General features: G+C 32.9%; 1 protein-coding gene across 10 annotated transcripts in view; it reads right to left on the reverse strand.

Moving 5' to 3' along the window:
* The window catches only part of LOC106882425 (oxysterol-binding protein-related protein 6), a 280,467-nt gene that overhangs the window by 94,697 nt on the left and 166,322 nt on the right, over window positions 1–19,448 (reverse strand). For 8 of the 10 annotated variants that reach the window (XM_052971285.1, XM_052971283.1, XM_052971281.1 and 5 more), the window contains 5 exons: window positions 16,436–16,489; window positions 12,681–12,794; window positions 7,476–7,626; window positions 4,435–4,596; window positions 3,893–3,984 (listed from right to left, as the gene is read on the reverse strand). In XM_052971285.1, the coding sequence (XP_052827245.1) occupies window positions 3,893–3,984; window positions 4,435–4,596; window positions 7,476–7,626; window positions 12,681–12,794; window positions 16,436–16,489 (573 nt within the window). The remainder of the gene's footprint in view (window positions 1–3,892; window positions 3,985–4,434; window positions 4,597–7,475; window positions 7,627–12,680; window positions 12,795–16,435; window positions 16,490–19,448) is intronic. The other 2 variants (XM_052971289.1, XM_052971288.1) reach the window with 1 other exon arrangement.

Consider the following 19,448-nt stretch of genomic DNA (forward strand, 5'->3'; position numbering starts at 1 on the left):
CTAAACTTCGGTATGTGGTGAAGCAACCTGTTGCTGATCCCTTAATTTTGTTTATATCTATATATATATATATATATATATATATATATATATACAGAGAGAGAGAGAGAGAGAGAGAGGGAGAGAGAGAGAGAGAGAAAATTGCTGTCAGGGTTCTCTTGTAACTCCACAAACAAGAAATAATGACAGAGAGTTATCAAAAAAATGTTGAATATGCAGATATTTTCAAAATACTTAGTCAAAGCTTTTAGTCTTTTTGTTTTCATGGTGTTTTAATAAAACTCTTACTATCATATAGTTTATGTTCTTGCACTTAGCCTATTTACTATTCCTGACAGTTGTTTCCTTCTAATCAACCAGAAAAATTATTTGCCAGTGACAGTCTTTAACTGAAACACTCAACTGGGGGTCTGAAACATTAAACAATACCCAAAAACAGAAACAGGTCTTACTTTCATAAAATGCCTTTCCAAGGAAAATTTAACACTATATTACCACTTATATGAAAATTATACAGTTATGTGATATATCTAACACATCATAAATTCATAATCAACATAATGAAAGTTATGTCTCCATAATTAGAATTTAGTAAAAGCAGGCAGTTTTGGTTTGATCTGTGACATTATGTTAATTGATTAAATGTTTAAGTGTAAATAGAAAGCTTATATATGAGGTAATGAATTAATCAGTCTCTATATTATACCTTTCTGCACAATTGTCATCTAGTCTGTCATGACTAAAGGTTTTAGACATGAATGCCTGAAACACAGTCAGTCAATATATTCCTAAGAATATATTGTACTTAAAATTAAACTTTCAAACATCAGCACAGACAACTCTACATCTTCAGCAATAAATGTTTCTTTAATTTTCTTTAACAATTAAAGAATAGTTAATATCTACAACTCTAATTTACTCCTTCATATTATGCCAATAAGTACAAAATTTTCAATATCAAATGTTTCTTATATATATATGCATTATGTAGATAGGGTTAAAATTCAATATGTGTCTTCTTGAAGCACATCTGCTTATTCCAATATTCCAAATCTGCATATAGATGTTATATTTGTGAGAGGTACGCATAAAAGTTGAACATCCTGGAAAATAACTTTTGCAGAGTAATTATATATCAGAACAGGAGAGTGAGAACATTTTTGACCTTATTAGGAGTTACAAAATTGTACATGCAGGTAGTACTGCATGTTTCCCCAACATGTACAATTTTGTAACTCCTATTAGCTAATGAAACATATGTAATGGTAAATAAATAATACCAAAACTTAACTTTTTCCAATCTACTATTTATATATATATATATATATATATATATATATACACTCATTAATACACTTGTAGGATGTTGATATTTTTCCATTTTGAAGATTAATTCTTGTAAATTTTTTCATCATAATGATAAGACCATTTAAATATTTATTTGTTTTGAATAGTAAGCCCAATACAATCACATCTACTCAATCCTTTTTCACTAATACATTAAAGTACCTGAAAGTTCTATGTTCAATACTGACACATGATAAAATATTTTAATCAAATAGTTAGTTACATAATGAAAAAAAATTGTTTTATATAACTTTTCCTCGGAAGTATTTTCAACTGCTTCATATGATCTTAATTAATTACCTGAAATGGAATAATTACCTGAAATGAAATAATTGCCTGAAACGAAATAATAACCTGCAAAACTATAACACTTTGATGATGCCTCACAGAACCATATATTCAAGATTTTGCATTTTGAAGTATTTTGAAGTATTTTTCAGTCTCATACATGAAGAATATATACAAACTACAAACACTTTACAAAATATATATTAGTTTTAAGCTTCATAATAAACAGAAATCACATTCTAAGAGTCAATTAGTTTTAAATGTAAAGAAGCAAAATGAAGGACAGCATTTAAAATCAAACATTTTTTCTTTTCTTTTTCTTAGGACAGATTTATATTTAGTCAGTGAATATTTTCTCTTGTCAAAATCTTTTGGAAATCTTGATGCTATAATAATTATAATAATTGCTTTGTTAGCTTGGGGAAACAGAAAAATGGAATTTTGCCTTAGGGTAAAGTGTAGAATTTTGATTCATGAATTTTGGAGTAGACCAAGTGTGATCCTTATGTATGAAACTAGGAGAGAGTTTTTTGGAGAAAGGAAGGGAAGGGAAAGGCTCTGTCAATGAAAACTGCCTCATACCATTGCTGAGTAATATCTTTGCTCATAAACTTCTCCAAATCAGCCTGGAATAAAATATTTCAGGTTTTACTTGATAAATTTTCATTGAATTCATCTAAATTACTAATAAATCACTAATTTAATTAAATAGTAAACAGTAAAATCCATAATGGAATACTGCTAATTCATGTTTGATAGGGATGCTGCTGCTACATATGAGAAACACCTTAGACTGCATTCTACAGATAGCTATCAAACTGATCGGTATGGAGTCACTCACCATGATATTTTAACCTTTAACTTACACATACACTGTCTTCTTGTTGTCTTTTCTACCATCACTACAATGGTTTCTACTCATTGCAGCTATTTAGCTGTGTACCTTATTTGTCTCGTCATCCATACTATTTCCTCTCCAGGTCTTGTATTAAACATTTTAATCTTCTCTCCTGCTACCCATTTTCTGTATTGTCAATATACAGGTGCTTAATAATGAAACACCCCTTTTGGGACCTGCATCAGCCATGAGAAAAGTCTCTTCTTCCTGACTAAACCATTGAAAAAAGAGGCAAAATATTTTTGAGTGAGTAAGAGGTACAATATTGTCTTATGATGGTTCCACAAAATCTGCTGAGTTATAGGAAAAATAAAGAAGTGAATTGAATCTCTTACAATACTTAGTTTTATCCTTCTACATTTGATGCAAAACTGCACAAGAGCCAGCTTTGCATTTCATTCCTTTGAAAAGTTAAAATAAGTTTTAGTCATGGGCTGAGGTCAATTCAATTAACACTCACCCTCAGCCAATTCCTAGTCACATCCATCTCTCATTCTTACTATCCACCACCCCAACTCATATTTATCATTGACTAACCCCTCTCTTTTACACACACAGACACATATTTATATATTAGATCAGCCATTGATTCATATGGTAAATACTAAATACTGACAATTGGGATTTAGCCAAACCATCCAGTGATGGAGTAGTCACTACTGTTGAGCTTAATTCTAAGCGAAACTAGACTAATATTGTGATTCTGCTTGCTGTGGGGTGGTCATCTCCCCTGACAGTGAATAGACTTGTGCTTCCTGCGGCTGTAAGGGATTTTAGTTCTTATTTCTAGCAATGTAGGTGCTACCCTGCACCATCAGTCACAATTAGTGACAACTGAATTTTTCCTTTTTGGTTTTCTATTGCATATAGCTGTCTTCTTTCTTATATATATATATATATATATATATATATATATATAATATTGTAGCTGGTCCTTTTGTCTTTAAGTTGCCAGATTAAAGCTGAAAGAGTTGTTGCGTGTCTCTCAGCACAATGTCTAAAATTCAAAAGATGGTTGTTACATTGGGATTTAAATTCTCCTTCAACAAAATCAATGAAACATTGTCATAGTTCACTGAAACCTGTGCTTCATAAACAATGGAGGATATATCACAATTGTGCCCTAGAGGACATTTAGATTTCTCTCTACACATGCATCCAAAGCAGGCTTGCACCATCAGTTGCTTATTGATATATCTTTTAACATTGGGAGGTGGGGGAAATAAGACAGAGTTGAACTCAACAGAATTTGAACTCTGAGTGTAGTCAGAAGAAATGCCACTAACCATTTTGTTTGGTATGGTAACAATTCTGCTAGCTCATCACCTTAAATGATAAAAGAGGAAAATAAACACATACCCCAAGTATAGAATCTGTGGCCAAAGGAAGATTTTTCATTTTTTCCAGAATAATTTTTAGTTCGTATAAATGATTTTGTGCTTGACTCATTTCTGAAAACAGAATAAAAAATGTATTACTTGAGAGGAAAATCAATAACACAAAATAAAACTTAATAAAATTTAAAAAAAAAAAGGTTAAAACTCAGTCATTAGTACTCTATGCCTGACATTTCCATAATTTAGTACATGGGCATTTCTGTCAGAAGAAAAAAAAGCTGACATTTATTTAGAAATTCTCAGTATTTATAATAAAAGATTACCAGGGAAATATTTATTTAGAAATTTTTGTAGTAAATATAAACTTTGAAAATGGAAACTTTAATATTTTAAAACTATTTTCTATGAACAGATATAACTCAAAAATCAATGACAGTTTTGCTGGTATAAAAAAAAAACATAATGCTTTCAGTCTGTTTTCAAAGCTAGAATTCTTTCATTGCAAGGAACTAAAATTTTATGAAACATTTTAGGTGCACACTAGAAATTGATTCTATGGGTTACCTTTATTGCACTGGTGAATTCCTTCAGAATCTAATAGCCAGGCAGCTACTTTACTACAACCAGTTAACAATGTAGCCTGGTTTGGCCGACCTTTTAAACTTGCTTGCCGTACGCTTTCTTTCCCCATACTGAGAGTACGTGCTTTTTCAGGTAAATTTGCACCTGTAATAAAATTAATATTTGATACTTGCTTATTAAATAGCTAAAGTACTGAGGCAGTGGTGTGTGTTCTTGGAGCTTAATGCAGTCTTCCAGCATGTTGGATCCTGTCAAACTGTCCAATTTGTGCCAGAATGGAAGACAGACATTAAATGATGATGGTGATGATGATGATGATGACGATGATGATGATGATGATGGTGGTGGTGGTGGTGGTAACAACAATGTTCTAACTTTTCTTCTGTTACTTGGGGTTTTGCACATCTGCATATCAGACCCCTGTAATATTTTTAGTAAAATAAAGTTCCCAAATTCATTTTCATCAACATTTCTAAGCCCTCTCAGCCATACCTTAAGAGAAATAGAGTTGCGTTCTTTCCTATACTGTTTCTTTCTACAGTGGATGATTTTTGTTTATGCAGACCATTTATTCAGAATTTTGCTTACAGCTAGAAATTGACCATTAGAGTATTAGAGTTCTATTGCTATCAAATTCATATTTTGGACATTAGAACTACATGCCATCGGTGACATGCTCATTTTGTTTGTGATGTGTGTATGTTGTTTGTGTGTTAATTATAAACCCATGTTGCAATATGGGTAGTGCTTCTGTAATCAATCATCCAAATCTGTGGAATATCCTATAAGATAATGCAGTATTATCTGTTCTATTTTTCTATCTAGCTTTCTTTTATGCTGAAAAGGGTATTGTGTTGTAATTGCTTTTTATTGTAAATGCACAGTGAGCGTATGAGAGTAAATTGTAATTTTCCAGCCAATGTAACAGAATCATGAAGTTTGCACTTTTACTTTTATTATCAATTTATAAATTGCATTGGTTGTTGGTAGTTAGTTCTCAGATTTACATTCTTACGGTGTGTTATCAATAAGGAGGTTTTTGATCTCATTGCTTGTGTAATATATTGTAAATGTCAGTTTATGGTTTGGTGTGACATATTTTATATTTTGCTTTATGAGATTTTTGATTATTTTCTTCTGTTCAGTACTTGCCGTGCATTTGATTCATTTTATATACTTTGTATGTAATATATGTATTTTTAGAAGGGGTACAATCTAAAATATTTTTTTATATTGTATTTCTCTCAATATTCATCAGTAGTTTAGTCAATTAGTTTATTTGAATATCCTTTGTTAATTAGGATTTGTTTTATTCTGTGGATTTCTTTTTCTAGTGTTACATATGTGGCAGAGAGTCTAAATGCTCTCCTATGTAGTGATTTAACCTCTGGTATTCTGTAGTTATGTGAGCATTCAGTATCTCCATGTAGTATATGTATTTGCTTATATCTTGTGTGTATATTGATGTAATGTATCTGTTGCTCTTAATTTGAATGTTTATGTCTAGAAGTGAAACCATATTACTATTGTTTTGGATGTTGAATTTTAATACAGAGTCATTTTCTTGGCCTTCTTTTCACCTCTTGACATCTTGTGTTCATTGCGAGTTGTTAAACATGATTTTAGTGTCACTGTAAAATAAGACCCTATGGTTGAACCCCAATGTTCTCTCTGTAGGATGAAATAAAGAACAGTGAATGTACTGATATGCAAATGAATAAAGTCAGTAGCTGTTACTCATTGCATTCTTCATTAGTATTTTATAAACAACTTGCTCTCTCTCTCTAAGATGAAAATGACTGAACATTCCTGATGAGATGGTAGTCATCAATTAAACTAGTCAAGCTATTTATAGAGTTAACCTTCAAAGAGAGAGTCCTATATTTTAAGTACAGAGTCCATTTACACAGCAATGCTGAATACATATTTATTAAACACATGTATATTAAACCTATATTAATATATATTTAGATATCACACCCCATCCACACACACTTTACATCATCTGTACTTCCACCTATTACCTCCTAGACCTACTCCTCCTTCTTCCACCTTCCCATCTGACTGATATTCACAAGAAACCATGCCTCCACTTGTGTTCACTACTAATTGCATTTCCTTCTATTCACTTGTCACTTTCCTTACATAGTCTTGCAAATTTACTAACTTACCCACTTACCCTATCCAATTCTCTGTATCACTTTTCCTATAACTTAATGGTATGCTTTGATACATCTTCATCACCATCTTCTCTCTGTTTTTCAACAGGGGTTATCAAGTATCTCCCCTCCTTACAAGCAAGACACCTGTACATCCCTGTATCATATATTTTTAACTTTTCATCACCTAGCATAAAACCATCTCCCTCAATACTACACTCATCTTGTAGTTGAGGGGACTCATCTTGCAAGTTACTTGGTAATCTCACTGGTGCTGATGCCATTTAAAAAGTACCCAGTAGACACTGTAAAGTGGGTGGTGTTAGAAACCATGCCAAAACCAACACTGGACATGGCACTGTCTACTGGTTTGTTGGCTCCTGTCAAACCAGCCAACCCATGCCAACATGAAAAAGGACATTAAATGATGATGAAAGAAAGAAATGAAAGGATACAGTCTAAATAAATTGAAAGATAATTTCTTTGGAAGTATTAGATTATGACATTCTCTTTTATTTGATTTTTTAAAAATAAATTTTAAAACAGTGATTTCAAGACCTGAGACTACATTATAAATCCATCATAGATAAGTTAGTTTTTCAGTGGGACACCTTTTAGTAGTTCTGCAGTGGCTGAAACCATAAAGAGGAAGAAGGAGCCCAATTTCTGTACTTTGAAATTTATTGGGAAATATTTAACTTGCTACTGTAGAAATATTAAATTTCTAATCTTTCAAGACTGATTTAATCTGAAGCAAAAAGAGATAAGAAATGAATTCATAAAAATATTTCGTCTATAAAATAAGCACTAATGAACAGTCATTATCAAAATAAAGGAAAGCAAATTTAGAAATAAGTCCTTTACTTGTAGGAAGTGATGTAATTTCTTCAGTTGGAGAAGCTAATTCAGTCAACCTTGGTTGATCTTTAGTCCCATAGGTTATTTCATGTTGGCGATATAGTCTGTGATGTGTTAATCTTGAAAGCCATTCTTCAAACAGCTGGGGGTCTTTCACCTGGCAGAATAAAAAGCAAAAACCAGTTATTTATTATACAATTATCTTCATATATAAACTACATATGTATGCATGTAGAAACTTCACATGTCTTTGTAAATAACTTTAAGATAGGAAGATATTGAGCTCTGAATGTACTCAAGATAAAGCTCTTTGATATACACTTCTGGAATTTATAGACAAAATTAAAGACATATAGTATTTTTATGTTGTATAGGTTATCAGGAGGTATATGCTTCAGTTGAAGTTGTAAATTATTGCATCTTCATTAAGGCTACTATGTTCATACATGCACATGCATGCACACACACATATGTATATTAACATAACAAACCTAACTATGCCAGCTACAATAACATCACAAAATCTACAGGGTTTATCGTGGCTCAATTTAAAGTGTTGGTTGTCTGTACCTTAATATACAGGCACCAATTGTGAATTTCACATGTTCTATTTCTTAAAAGAAAGTACTATGCACACTGTTGTTGTTTAGTTCTAAATTAGTCCTGATCAAGCTGACATAGGACTAAAAGCTTTTCAGCCTTAATCATCTGTTTTATATATCCATGATTACATTATTCAATCTGCTCTTCCTTTTTGTAAGACTGAAGGAAATTTGGCTGTCATTTCTAACAGGTGAAGCAATAATTTGCTCAATGTGAATTCGTTAATAAAATGACAACCTTTAACAGAAAAAAAGTGTTGAATTGATAGAATATTAATGACTAGAGAGTATTTCAGGAAAGAAGGAGACAAAAGACTGAACTGGATGAAGGAGTAAAAGAATGAATATTGTCCATGTCAGATGACTGAAACTAGGTAAATATAGTTAAGTTGACACGATTATACCATAATGGATAATAGAGTTGAATGATCTCATGTCAGCCATGACAAGAGATATTTTTTGTCAAGGCTTTACAATGCAGTTCTGAATATGTTAATGAGAGTATGTGAGGAGTTTGGGAAAAATTGTTTCAATTATCCCTTATATGAGAAATTTGTAACAGCAAGAAATTCTCCCTGTCATTCACCATAACAAAGGTTAAAAATTCATCTTTCAATATCTGGTAGGTAGATCAGCAACACTGGAAGATTTATAAGTGATCTTTATTGGTTGAAAGTGCAGATAACAGATTGAAGTTGGAAGGTGGACCTTTGGTGAATTTTCTTAAGAGATGAGAATTAGAAAGAGCATTGTCAACATTTCTAGGGGTGAAACAAGCAATATAAAATTTGTTGATATAAGAAAAATTGTGTAAAGAAATTTGTAAGGGCAGCATGATTAAAACTTTGTTGATATTGAGATAAATTGTTCATAAAATTTTCTTTGGCTAGGTGCTGGTAGTGTATAATGGGTAAAATGAGCTTAATAATAAATATTGCTTTCCAGAAGTCATACTGGTCATGAAATGACTGAGTGATTTAAATCATTTAGCATTAAGAATAAAATAAATCACTACATTTATAAAGTTATAAATTAATCCTATTGTATATATAATATATTAAGAATAAAATGACAATTTTTTTTGCTTCTGTCATGGCTAGAGTTCATAGATCTTATTTAATCTCATAAAGGTATTAGTACAATTTATTGACTAACTTTAATATATACACATAAGTAGCTCAGCAGGAAAGAAACAGCACATATGGTTTAGCTGATTGGGTTTATCAAATAATAATTAAATATCTTTGTTCATTAATCTCAGCATTGTACAACTCAGCTTTTATTGAATGATTAATTAGAATAAAGTGAAATTCCTTTACAGAAAACAAGAAAGGCATTAGAGCCAGAATATATTGTGTGATGAGAAATAATTATAGGAATAGGATTAAAGGATAAAAGTATATTGTTTAATAACTTCAAAAATATAAGATATAACAGATATTGAATCTGATATATTAAAGTTGAAACAAATTTAATGACAGCATACAAACTCATAGACTTCCCTATAAAGTAAAATAAAATTATAAATCACTGATTCATAATTGTTGGATTAAAAATTCCTTTGTGAACTTGAATGTTTAGAAGGTTTTAAAAGCATTAAATTTCCTCAAAAATTCATAGTAATTATTTGAATATGAAATTAATTTAAAGGTATTTAAGTAAACAAAATCAGAGTTAAAATATTCTCATTTAGCAACAAGATCTTATTAAATTTGGTTCATAATATAAATAAGCACAAATTATATAAGGTGTTTTTAAACTCTTTCCATCCAAAAATACATAATACACAGCAAATAGGAATTCATTAAGAATAATTATTTTAAAATAATCATTTAGAAATTCAGTTAGCAACTAATATTTCACATCCTATAAAGTTATACAAGTTCTGTTCAAAGAAGTTAATATACATTTTAAACACAATTCTGTGAGTATCAGTTCTTTGACTTTAGACTACTTCCTCAAATTGGTGGTAAATTTTGGTATCACCTGGCACTAAAAGAAATAAGAACTTTAAAAATGTTGCAACTCAATGTATTATTTTAATACTGAATTTTATACCTTATTATTTTCTCAAACCTATATGTTAGTATTTTCAGAAACAGCTATGCTAATTAACACAAGAATCTAGTGTCTCAATGAAATTTCTGCAGAAAGCAGTATGTGAAAAATCTTGGCAAAAATAACAAGATATATCACATTTATGTGTTGTGAGACATTAATTGATTATGGTGTTTGACATCTTTTGTCTTAAGCAAGAATGTTTTCTCCATTACAAACTGCATTGAAAAGCCTGTTGTGAATTCAAATATTTCTCAATATATTTGAACTGGTCTTAAGTCAATTAATTGACTTTTATTAAAACAGATCATCAATGGTTTCCTTGGACTGTAATGTTTTCAATGCAATAATCAGTTAGTTATGTCAATGAGTTAACGATAAGGAATAATAAGGAATATAAATGCTTTTAGAAAGGACAACACTACTAAGATGGTGGGAATGAGATTGCTTAAAGGTAATTTCTATGACAAAATTTTAAAAACATGTGGCAACCCTTCTGTTACTATGTTTCTGTGGAAATACGCTATCTTTGATGCAAGTGATTTCAAAAATGATGAAACAATTTAGTAAAGTAGCTGCCCTTATGAAGCTGGTGTTTGAAACATAATTAAACATGAAATTTTGATTAGAGGTTTTAATTTTTATCAATTTACAAGAAGTAAGTATTCTGTGTGTGCATGTGTGTGTGTGTGTGTGCATGCATGCATGTGCATGTGTGTATGCATGTATTTTTACCAACGTATAACAACAAAAGGATGTAAGAAAAAAAAAAAAAAAGCTGATGCTTCACAAACCAGTCCCTTGTAATATTTGCTCTGAATCAAATGTTTGCTCCAGATACTCCCATGATACTCATGCTATCAAAAACACAGTGAACAAGAGATTGGACAAATGGAAACTTGTACCTAATGATATCATAGATTGCCAACTATGATATAAAAGAAATAAATGCCAAGATGTATCAGCAGAAAATATTAAGTTTCAGTTGCCATTGAATTGACAATGTAGTAGTAGTAGTAGTAGTAGTAGTAGTAGTAGTAGTAGTAGTAGTAGTAGCTGTTGTTGAGTAACTGTATTCAGCTCTGCATGAGTAGGCTTATAAGTGGGAGATAATAAATCAAACATTTAGGAGTAGCACCTAGATCTTGTACTCTACACAGTTAGGTTTGTCTTGTGATCCTGCTGTACACTGTAACATACAATATTTGTCTGCCTAAACATAACTTAGTAATAACTGAAATGTTATTTACCACTTAGTTTATGGGACACAGTAGAGACTAGCAAAATGAAAGCAGAGAACAACAGCATTAAGTTCTTTGGAATTTAATAAGGGTGGGTGGTAACCCATCTGACAATATGGACTCTATGTATTTAGTTGGCAAGAAAGTAATTTTGATTTTCACAAATAGATAGAGTTACAATTTTTTTTAATGACTTTCGTCAACGTTATAACTTTTTTTATTTTTTGACATTTGATAGCCGTTACTTTTAGCTTACTGTAGAAGCAAATTGCGCATAATTTTGTTTACAGCTCTCAGTTCAGTGTCAACTTTAACACAGAGTGCAAAAATGAACATTTTTGCCATATTTTGCTTTTTCATTTCTATAATGGCATGAAAGCTGCTGAGGCTCACAAAAGAGATATGTGAAGTTTATGGTGTTGATTACTAAACAAAACGCACATGTCAGAAATGGTTTAAAAAATTCCCTTCTGGAGATTTTTCACTCAAAGAAGACCAACATTCTGTTCAACCAACTGAAGTTGATGATGACCGATTCAGAGTCATAACTGAATCTGATTGTCATATAACTGTGCAAGAGATTGCAGAGAGGTTAAATGTATCACACTCAACAATCGACAATCACTTAAAACATCTTCGACTTGTTAAGAAGCTTGAATATTTGGCTGATAAGGACCAGAAAGTCTATGAGCGTGGAATCATGAAGTTGCCAGAAAGATGGCAAAAGGTTATCAAACAAAATGGAAAACATATAATTGATTAAAGTTCATTCTTTGTATGAAAAAAAAAAGACTTATTTCACACTAAAAAACTGAAATTACTTTCTTGTCAACCCAATAGTTATTAATATAACAGGTATTTTGATCATCTGTGTATGTGTGAGAGAGAGATTTGTATATTAGTACATGGTGGTGGAAGGGAGAGATAGTGTTCTTCAAGTGGTGTTGAATTGTTCTGTTGATGTCACAAGATTGTGGTTGGTGGGACAAGTAATTACAAGGGTTATAAATGGCTAAAAGAAATAGAAACTATATGTCAACATATTGACAGAGTACAGAGTGATGATATCTTGAATGCTTTTCTTTTAGATTATTGCAATGTATTTTGAGGAACAGAAACTATTAGAACATAAGTGCAATAAATGTAACCATGAAGTGAAGAATTGAATGAATGGTACAGTAAATGTAGAGTAGTAGATAAGTTCCAGAACATAGTTAATATAATTACAACTTGAAGTCTGTGGGAATGGTGGAAATTTAGCACTACTAATAACCTTTATGTAAATAGCAAACATCTCAGATAATACTTACTTTCACATGATGCACCAGCTCTTCAGCATCTATATCTATCCTACGTTGGCATCTCTTAAAACAAAGGACTGATAACCCAATGTCGATAACTCCATGGTATTTACCTTTTTGAATCTGAAAGTGGAGTACAAAACAAAAATAACAACAATGATAGTTAAAATGCTACCACCCCTTGTCCATTTTCTAGTTGACATGGGATGGACAGGTAATCATGATCTAAGTCAAATTTTATTTAGAGTTATTACTCTCCTAAATGGGTCACCTTTCTCGTACATTCCATTTTGGCAGGGCTGCTATATCTGAATGTCCTTCCTAACACCAACTACTATACAGAGGGCAGCGGGTGCAGTTTCTTGTGACAGCAGCACTAAAAGATGTCATGTCCTCAGCAAGATTAAAAAGTCCTCAAGTTTATGTTGTCTCCATTCATTTACCAAACACTTTATAGAGTATGCTGAATGCATTTTATTGAGGAATTAACATAAGTGAAGTTGTCTTGTCCTGTGCAAGACTAAATAGTTCTTATTATTCTGTTCATTCAAAGTAACATGACCAAGAGGGTGAATAGAAGACTGTGATGAGAGAGACAGAGCAACAGGAAGAAGCTGAATAGAAGAGACAGTATGAGTGTGCGAATGAGAAGGTGGCAGAATAATGGGAATGAGGTGGTATTAGGGGTGGGAGTAATGGAAGAGAGACAGTGACAGAAGTTGCATGCTAGGAGGAGACAGGATAGAGAAAGGCGGAAGGATGGTTATGAAGATGGGTTATTGTAAGAGAGGGTGAGAGATAGATAGCAAGAGAGGACAATGTTACAAGAGCATAGTGGACTTCAATAACAGGTGATATATTGTTTTGAATCTAAGTGCTAGAAGAAAATACCATCACCATCATAATATGTTTATTTTCATTTTGATATGAGTTGGTTTGGTGATCTTGGTTCCATTTAGTGGAGTAAATGAGGAGTGGCAAGAGAGAGAGAGAGAGAGAGAGAGAGAGAGAGAGAGAGAGAGAGAGGGAGAGAGAGAGAGAGAGAGAGAGAGAGAAGAGAGAAAGGAAGAGAGGGGAAAAGAGAAAGGAAATGAGAGAGAGATGTATAGCCTTAGAAATAGGTAAAAGGTGGACGAAGGGTGATATGGGGTGGTATGATGGCTTGCAGTGAAGAAAGTAGATGGTAGTGGGTATTGAATGCAGGCAGTTACAATGCTACCCCTCATTACACAGGTGTTGTAATGGAAAAGAAGTAGCGTGATAAAAGGTAATGATGGGAGTGAATTAATATGGACAGTTCTAATATTGTTACAAAGGCAGTGTGATATAGTGAATAGAAGAGAGAATGATAGATAAGAGAGGAAGAGGGTAGTAGATAGAGAGTTAACAGCAATATAATGTAATAGGCAAGAGACCCAAAAGTAGATATATTATTTAACACAACAATGTTTTGGGAAACATAAACAGCATTCACATGAATTTTAAAGAAATCAAATGAGCTTAGTTGAATTGCTCTAAAACTTCAACTAAATTTCCCTGCATTAACAAAAAAATGACTGAATTGAAATGTAGTTCTGAGTTACAATTGAAGCAACAGACAAATTGTTTAATAGTTTAGCATAATAAAACAGCTTTGTTGTATTGCAGAATATGTGTCAAACAAGAAAACTCATTAGTTTGACAACAAGGATACTGATATTATTGCAGAAGTAGATATAAAGACATAATTACTCTGATGAAGTGGACATTATATCACATATTAAATCTCATAGATTAAAAATCATCCTACACCATCTGAAGTCATTTCACTCATTTTTTTCTACAGTTGTTATCAAAATTTGTGTAAAAAATAAACAGAATATGAATGGAGTAGCAAACTAAAGTGAACAGTAATAAATGCAGAATGAAGATAATTGTGAATATCATCGTCATTATTATTATCATTTAACATCTACGTTCCTTGCCAACATTGGTTGGATAGGTTGACAAAATCCAATGAGTGCAAAGACTATATTGTGCTCCATTGTCAATTTTGGAATGATGTCTATGAATAGATGCCCTTCTAATGTCAACCACTTTACAGCATGTACAGGGTACTTCTTTTGTGACACCACCCCTAGTCAGATCGCATTGCAGCTTACAAAACTACGAGCCCTGAGAGTAGTGGTTTTATGCTGGGAGATGGGGAGAGAGTTGAAATATTAAAGAAGGAGCTTGACCAGAACTAGTATCTTCCTGTCAAGGGGCTACATGGAGTCCCTTTACACTGGAGCATGATGCAGTCCTTAGGCTCATCAGATCCTGTCAAATTGTTTAACCAATGCCAGCATGGAACATGGACATTAAATGATGATAATGGTATTAATAATTAAAATATATTATATGTACAGAAAATAGATTCCATCACATGCCAGGAGGGAAAACTAGAAGTAGTTGATAGCTTCCATTACCTAGGTGACCAATTCAGTAGTGGGGGTGGGTGCTCCAAGAGCATAGCTGCTAGAATGAGAATAGGTTGGGCAAAGTTCTGAGAGCTTCTACCTCTGCTGGTAACAAAGGGCCTCTCCCTCAGAGTAAAAGGCAGACTGTATGATGCCTGTGTGTAGCCATGCCACACAGCAGTGAAACATGGGCTGTGACTGCCGAGGACATGTGTTGGCTTGTAAAATATGAAGCTAGTATGCTTCGCTGGATATGTAATGTCAGTGTGCATGCACAACAGAGTGAAAGCATCTTGAGAGAAAAGTTGGGCATAAGAAATATCAGATGTAGTGTGCAAGAGAGATGACTGCACTGGTATGGTCGTGTGATGCATATGGTCAAGGAGAGCTGTGTGAAGAAGTGTCACACTCTAATGGTGGAGGTCTACCTCTTCTACCTGTAGAAGAGGTAGACCCAGGAAGACATGGGACAAGGTGGTGAAGTACAATCTCCAACTGTTGGGCCTCATAGAGACTGAGACCTTTGGCGATATGCCATGCTTGAGAAGACTCATCAAGTCAAGTGAAATTGTAGCCATGGCCGATGCCCGTGTTGCATAACTGACCTACTAAAAGCACCCTTCGAACATTGGGCAATATGCTGTGCTTGTGAAGACCTGTTTAGTCAAGTGAAATGTGGTCAATGCCAGTGCTGTCTGATTGGCACCCATGCTGGTGGCATGTAAAAAGTACTATTCAAGTGGTGGGCCTCATGGAGGCAGTGACAGGTAACCAAGCCCTTTGGTGATATACTGTGCTTGTGTAGACCTATCAAGCCAAGTGAGACCATAGTCATGGCCGATGCTGGTGTCAGGTCAATGGCACTTATGCCATTGACATATAAAAAATGCCCACTACACTCACGGAGTGGTTAGCATTAGAAATGGTATCCAGCCGTAGAAGCGTTGCCAAATCAGATCAGAACCTGGAGCTGCTACCTGGCTTACCAGTTTTCAGCCAAACTGTCCAACCCATGCTAGCACAGAAAACGTACGTTAAATGATGATGATGATGATTTAGGGCTAGATTAATAATTAGTTTGCTAATAAAATGGAATATATTCGAAATGTTATGGTTTAGTATATTCCAATTAGTTTCAATATACAATATTATAATAATTATTAGAATTTTCAAATGAGTGTTTTATGTAAAATCATAACACTAAACAGTTAACACAATTAAATGAGAAACTGCAGATATTTTTAATAAAAGTTACATTAGAACATTTAAAATGTTTTTACTGTATCCAATAATGTAAGTGATGAAATAAGAGAAGGTACTTACTTCATTTGGAGATTTAGCATAAACTAAAATTCCTTTATCTAAAAAGAAATATCTCTGAAAAGAAGAGAAGAAATGTTCATGTTAAAAAGAATGAATTAAAGATATAGTTTATAATAACTTTGAAGATATAATAATAGCATATAATAATAATGACAAAAGTAAATGCAAACTTAAAAGCTTGGAATAAGCCAGCAATTTAGTACATTTGTTCATGTTCTACAAACAGGAACATTTCACCAATTAAAAAAATACATGATTTGCAACAGAATTTTATTCAGAAGGAAAAAAAAAAATGAAAATAATTAAGAAAGAAATAAAAATAATAATTTTGCTGTGCTTCTTATTCTGTTACATCTAGTGGAAAGGAAAATAATGAGTTCTTAAAATAAAAATAAAAAGAAACAAATTCAATAAACTAGATAAGCATTTTACCATATTTAAAATTTACAACAAATAGATAAAAAATTATTTTTAAAAGGGGAGGACAGCACTCCTGACCCTTTTGCCAGGCATGCTAATGATTCTGCTAGGTTGGAGTAAAATAATAATAATAATAATAATAATAAGAATACATGAAGATATTTCATTACTGCCCCTGCCACTTCCCATCCCAAAGCTTTCAGTCATACTATAATATCTCTTATCCTTCAATCACCCTAGGACACTGGGTGTGCCTCAGTAAGTGATTGTAACAAACATGTAGATTAAAAGTAAATAATAATAATAATAATAATAATAATAATAATAATAATAATAATAATGATAATAATAATAATCCATTTTACTATAGGCACAAGGGCTGATTTTGGGGGAGAAGTCTGCTAGTTGATTACATGAACCCAGTACTCAACTGGCACTTATTTCATCAATCCCCAAAAGGATGAAAAGCAAAGTTGACCTCAGTGGAATTTGAACTGAAAACATAAAGATAGATGAAATGTTGCTAAGCATTTTCTCCAGTGTTCTAGCGATTCTTCAAGCTTGCTGGAAGAATCACTAATAATAATAATAATAATAATAATAATAATAATAATAATAACAACAATAATAATAATAACAATAATAATAATAATAATAATAATAATAATCCTTTCTACTATAGGCACAAGGCCTGAAATTTTTGGGGAGGGAACCAGTCGATTACATCAACCCCAGTGTTTCACTGGTGCTTAATTTATCAACCCCGAAAGGATGAAAAGCAAAGTTGACATCAGCAGAATTTGAACTCAGAATGTAAGGACAGGCAAAATATCACCAAGCATTTTGTCCAGCATGCTAATGATTCTGCCTTAATAATAACAATAATGATAATAATAATAATAATAATAATAATAATAATAATAATAATAATAATAATAACAGAGATGAATACAAAAGAAGAGAAAAGATAGAATGTAAAGAACCATACTGGCATAGATGAATTTGTGAGAAACAAATTTAAAAAGAGATTAGGACAAGTTGATAGACTGAAAAGAGGGGAATTGCAGAACAAAAGCATAAGAATAACACAGAAAAGAACATATGGAATAAGAGATAAAGAGTATGGATGTGATATTGGAAGAACTGAAACAAAGAGTAGTAACAATCAAGGCAAAGCTGGTAAGATATGACAATAGATCAAAACAATTCAGGCAGAACAGATTGTTTGAAGCAAATCAGAAAAAAACAGTTTCAGAAACTAGATGAACAATTACATGTAGCAATGATACCAGATGCAGATGAAAGCAAGGCATTCTGGGGAGGAATCTGGGACCAACTTGTAAAGCATAATGATGAAGTGAAGTGGTTGTATGAAATCCAAGATAGGTTAAGAAATATAGAAGACCAAAAAAACATAAAAATAACTACAGAAATGATAAAAAAAAAAGCAGTTAAGGAAACTCCCAAATTGGAAGAGCCAGGACAGGATGGGATTCAAGGTTATTGGATGAAGAAGCCAAGAGGGCTCCATGAAAGAATAGCGCAAGAGCTAGATGAGTGCTTGAAGGAAGGCACTGGCTGGCAAAAGGTAAGACATTGTTATGCGCCAAAGATCCTGAAAAGGGTCATATTGCATCCAACTTTCAACCTAACTTTCTGCTAATGTTGAAACTATTATCAGTTGCTTTGGTCAGTGAACTGTATAGACACTTAGAAAAAAGTGGGCTGCTACTTATTGAATAGAAAGGGTGCTGAAAGAGGAGCCAGGGAAGAAAAGATCATCTGTTAATTGATAGTCTAAATATCAGAAACAGCAAGAGAAGACACACTAACCTGAGATGGCATGGATTGACTATCATAAAGCATAGGATATGATACCACACTTTTGGATAACAAGAACCATGCAAATGTATGGGGTAACAGAAAACATGAAAAGCCTTACATCGAACAGTATGAAATGTTGGAGAACTGAATTGACAGCAAGGTATCAGGAGAGGTGAGAATCAAAAGAGAAATCTTCCAGGGAGACAATGTGTCCCCACTGATCTTTGTGCTGGGAATGATCCCTTTGAATGAAATACTACAGAAAACAAAGTTGGGGTATGATCTGGGAAGCAGTAAGGGAAAACTGAACCACTTGCTATTCATGGATGACTTGAAGTTGTGGACAGAGGAGGAGCTAAAAGAATGAGACAGGAAGATAAGAAAGCTCTTAATGATGCATGGAGCCCATCATCTATGTGCAGACACTGATTGAGGAAGGGAAATGATAAGTGTGAATGACTGCATACGTATCAAACTTGGGAGCTTAATGAGATACTTATCGCAAAGTAAGGAAACCTTGCTTGTGTCAATTAGGAATGTGGGAGTATTGAAAGCAGAAAAAAAGAGAAAAACAAAGGAACAAGTACAAAAAGGACATGAAAAAGTATTACGCAACAAGGGACTCCACAATGAATTCCACATGGCCACAACTGAAGTTGCTGGAAAACATAGATGGGATTGACTGAAGAAAGGAACACTGAAAAAAGAAACTGAGAGCACTATACTGGCAGTGCAGGACCAAGTATTGGCCATGAATTGGAGGGTCACC

Source organism: Octopus bimaculoides, chromosome 10 (assembly GCF_001194135.2).
Source record: "Octopus bimaculoides isolate UCB-OBI-ISO-001 chromosome 10, ASM119413v2, whole genome shotgun sequence".
NCBI lineage: Eukaryota > Metazoa > Mollusca > Cephalopoda > Octopoda > Octopodidae > Octopus > Octopus bimaculoides.